Consider the following 4,364-nt stretch of genomic DNA (forward strand, 5'->3'; position numbering starts at 1 on the left):
CTTCCGACTTTTTCCAGCCAAGCGTGTAACAGCTAAGTGCCATAACCTGCCAATCACTAAAAATGAAGAGCTCCAAACAGAAAAAAATGGCAGAAGTGAACAATTGTTTCCTACCTGCAAGAATTTTTTTACGTCAGCAATAATGTCTCTGAAGATGAGCTGATCTTTTAGTGCCTCAAACCATCCTAATTTTGTAATTTTAGCAATGACTTGAACAAGAGCCTGGATGACAAAAGGAGCCAGTTTGGGTTGAGATGCTACATAGTTCAGAATGTAGTTTCCTGTGAAGAAGCATTTTAAAATCAGCAACACAAGTCTTCTGTAAAGAAAATGAATTAAATGGTTCTAATAGAAACTTAAGGCATGGATTTTTAAAAAAAAACTATATTCTTATGGTTAGTGCAATAACTGTAAGTTACATTAAATCATTAAATGCAGCTAAACATTTAGTAACACAAAGCACATTACATACATGATCATTATTCTAGGACACATAAGACAACAGTTTGTGAATTCAGAGAACACTGGCAGGTAAAACAGTAATTTTTTCATTACAGTCCCATATACTGGGCACTGATTATTTCACTGCGTAACAGCAGCTCTCACAGCCAACTCAAAATACACAAAAGTTTTTTCAGACAAGAGTCCCTACCGAATGTTCTCAATTCAATCTAGAACATCCCTTTGGGTAATGCACATTGCAGCTGCAGAAATTCCCCTCTAACTAGAAGGAAGTTAACCTGTTCCAAAAGCTGTTGAAATGTATAAAATGAAAGTTGATTAAAGTTAATTTTTACCTAAAAGAATATTGAAATCTTTTATCAGAAGCAGTGGATTCTCAGCCATGCATTTCAGAGTACTACTATCCACAGAACCGGTAGAAAGTCTGCACTGTTGTAAAAATCCAAAACGAATCATACGCTCCTCGTGTAAAGCCTTTCACTATTAAAGACCTGACACATACTTGCTTACTCTTTTAGGATATAGCAATGACTTTAATATAGATCCTAAAAAGTAAGGAAAACTCTGTAGGCTCTTAATCCTGCAAGTAAGAACCTGCCCTGGCATGACTTTTACAAATGTTAAGAGCTGATCATGAGCAATGTTACATATAAGGGATTGGCAGGTATACTAGCAATATCTGCAACTTTCATCCTTTACAAACATGAACCAAGTCTCTTCAGTGTCTTGTGGGATAAATACAAAGTCTACCTTGAAAAATGAGTATTTTTTTTTAAATATGAAGTAATCTGAGCTAACATATTTATCTTAATTTTGAAACTAGGAAATGTTATTTGTGACCTAATTGCAGAGAAATTATGAAAGCGCTCACAATCACCTTGACGTCCACTCCCTCACAATGACTACCTTATGAATAACAGGCTTGGTAAATGGAGAGTACTAGAGAAAAAACAGACTATCCACTGACTGGTTACAGTGCTAACATGAAGTTTTAGGTCCAACTAATATAATGAAATTTTAACCACAAACGTTACTTACGAATGTCAATCCTTTGTTCGATAGGTAATGGAGATGCCCTGCTTACAAGCTTAGACAGGCACGTTGCTGCTAGAAGCTGAGCATAGGACGTCTACAAAAACACATCAAAAGATATTATTTGAAAATAGGCTAATTAAAGGCAGGGACAATAAGTCAAAACCTGATAAATAATCAATAACCCAGATTGGTTATGAGGTTTTGGTTATGCTTGTTAAGTGTACCAAAAATTTATAAAATATATGTGTTTTAGTAATATCTTTGTTTCATTATAAATAAACATAAATTACAAAACACTAATAAAACAGGGGAGACCTAAAAATATCATCCCTTTTGATAGAAATCATTCATCTAAAAGTAATTTCACTATTCAGTGCAGTTCTTTAGTTTTGAAACCTGTTTTTAAATCACTTGATAATTTAGAACCATGAGATGATTACCATGGCTCCAGCCCTGGATTAAAGATATTTTCAAATGTGTTCCCTCTTTTTCTTTCTCTCTCTTTCTGAATGATTTGAAAAACATGGGAGAAATTATACCGGACTTAGCTTGGACTATCAAACCAGGATCAACTCCCCTACCACTTTATCTAGAGTTAACCATGAAACTAAACACCAAAAATGAAACTGAGTAATGATAAGAGAATGGTTTAAACTAGCAGACAACAGATAAGCAGTTTAAGGATTTTTTTTAATACACTTTTTTTTTCATTGTAGCTAATAGCTAGAAACAAGAACAAGGTGATGTTCAAACACCAGGTTATACCACACTGTGTCCCGACACTGCTCTACAGATGATACAACCCCTGATTACAACCCTTCCGAGAGTACTGAAAGCTAAAATGCTTTCCCTTCTTGTCCCTGACATCTCTAATGCAAGGCATTGTCACTTCTACAAAGACCACCTCCAAATGAACAAAAATCCTGGAATCATTTATGAAACAGAATACGTACAAAAAAGGGAGAATAATTTTGCCTTTATTGTACTGACACGGTAATGGCCCATGACTGAGAAACCTATGTGAGCTTCCACGAGCATGATTACATTTATGGATAACACATCTTTCAGATACTTACTGTTCCTTGTTCTAATAGAAGTTGGCATTGGCGAAGACATTCTGGGCTATCAATAAGCTCCAAGAGTACCTTCTCAGCTTGCATCCGCTGTGCTAGATCAGTTCCTTCATATAGGTGGTTACATAGGACTTCTAGTTCTGCCAGACTCTGTTAGGAAAGAACACAATTGAAACTTCCATGAAGACTTTTCAACCACTGTACCAGTAACATGAACTGTTACCTACGCTAAGCTTTCCAGTTGATTCACATTTAAATTACCAAAAAATAGGAGGCTTTCTGTGACAAGAAGCCAAAAATAACTCTGAAAATTAAGTTGCCATTTTTTATTCTCTCAGTTAGCAAAGTATTTTTTAACGTGGTTCAACCCATCTGTTCTTCTGAGTCTTCAGATGGGAAGTCCATAGCTTTTCCAAAGAGAGATGAAAAGATGGAGAACAGTGAACAGAACAGTTTGAGCAATGCTACTTGGAAAACTTCTGGCAAATTTCATTTTAAAAGCTGTAATTACTCATCAAATAACTACACCTGGAAAAAAATAGCATTTGTCTATATATGTTGATGCAAATACCAGTGAAAGATGCAACAATTCAGAAGCTATAGTAGCAACAGAAGAGCTAAAGTTCCTCTCCACTCAGAAGCTGATGAAGTTCTCTTTGGTAAAGAAGGTGGTGGTGGAATATCTCTCTCCTATGTGAGGGTTATGATTTATATCTACTAGTCCCTATCTCACAGGAGAGGTAAACCCTTTGAGCACGTTTCGGAATCATTACACAAACAGAAGTTTTTGCATCCACCAGGTTCCCAAAGCCTATGGAACTCTCATCAAGAACCAGCCACATCATTAGAAGGTACCCAGTAAATATTTCACGACTTGAGTGTGGCCTAGAAAGAAGAGTAAAAGAGAACACGCAGTATTTGACCAGTCTCATTTAAAAGTCTGAGTCAAAATCCTGTCCACCAGCCCTTCCAGAAAGACGTTTTTTACTTGAAATAAAAGATTTAGTTCCACACAGTCTAGCATCACTTATACCGTAGCGCAAATGCCTTTTAAAAATCCAAAGACAGTAATAGTGTCTTTGGCAACCAAAGTACATTTGGTTTTGCCAAAGTGTGTCATTTCCTAGAGACACGCTTCTTATCATAAAAAAAAAAAAAATCATGGTGGTCTTCCCATTTTTGTTGTTGCTGTTGTTGTGCATATGGAGTCCCTGGCTTTGATCAGCTTTTTCTGAATTTCAATAATAATGACATTTTAAGAGTCCCTGATTTTCAATCAAAAAGTAGCCATGTTCTTGTTCCTTTGGAGAAATTTTAAGAAATAGCACATTTGCTTCTGGAATGAACAGATCAAATACCTCAAAGACTGAGCTCAACAGAGACATCCTTTGTTTTTGTTCCCCCTCCCCCCCATGTTCAGAGAGAGCAGAGGAAAAATAAGGAACAGGTAACAATCCCAGTAACGCAATTTTAAATGAAGCAAGATCCATGCCAATTAAAGTGAAAATTAAGACTCATAAAATGCAAGCGTACACGTTAGGGAAAAACATAATACAACACAAAACACACATAATTGGGGTAAAACATGGGAATAAGGACATCTAGCAAAGATAGTCTTCAGACATAAATTACAATGCATCTTTCCATAATGGAACAATTCCAATATAAGCTGAGAAGCATGAACCAAATTATCATGTCATAACCAGCTGTCGTGGTTTAACCCTAGCCGGCAACTGAGCACCACACAGCTACTCGCTCACTCCCCCTGCCCCAGTGGGATGGGGGAGAGAATCG

General features: G+C 36.5%; 1 protein-coding gene across 1 annotated transcript in view; it reads right to left on the bottom strand.

Moving 5' to 3' along the window:
• RANBP17 (RAN binding protein 17) overlaps positions 1-4,364 on the bottom strand; it is a 167,854-nt gene that overhangs the window by 158,193 nt on the left and 5,297 nt on the right. The window contains exons 2-5 of the mRNA XM_009330034.1: positions 3,344-3,455; positions 2,574-2,720; positions 1,501-1,591; positions 115-281 (exon numbers count right to left, since the gene is read on the bottom strand). Of these exons, the coding sequence (XP_009328309.1) occupies positions 115-281; positions 1,501-1,591; positions 2,574-2,720; positions 3,344-3,455 (517 nt within the window). The remainder of the gene's footprint in view (positions 1-114; positions 282-1,500; positions 1,592-2,573; positions 2,721-3,343; positions 3,456-4,364) is intronic.

Source organism: Pygoscelis adeliae, unplaced genomic scaffold, assembly GCF_000699105.1.
Source record: "Pygoscelis adeliae isolate BGI_AS28 unplaced genomic scaffold, ASM69910v1 Scaffold248, whole genome shotgun sequence".
Lineage (NCBI taxonomy): Eukaryota > Metazoa > Chordata > Aves > Sphenisciformes > Spheniscidae > Pygoscelis > Pygoscelis adeliae.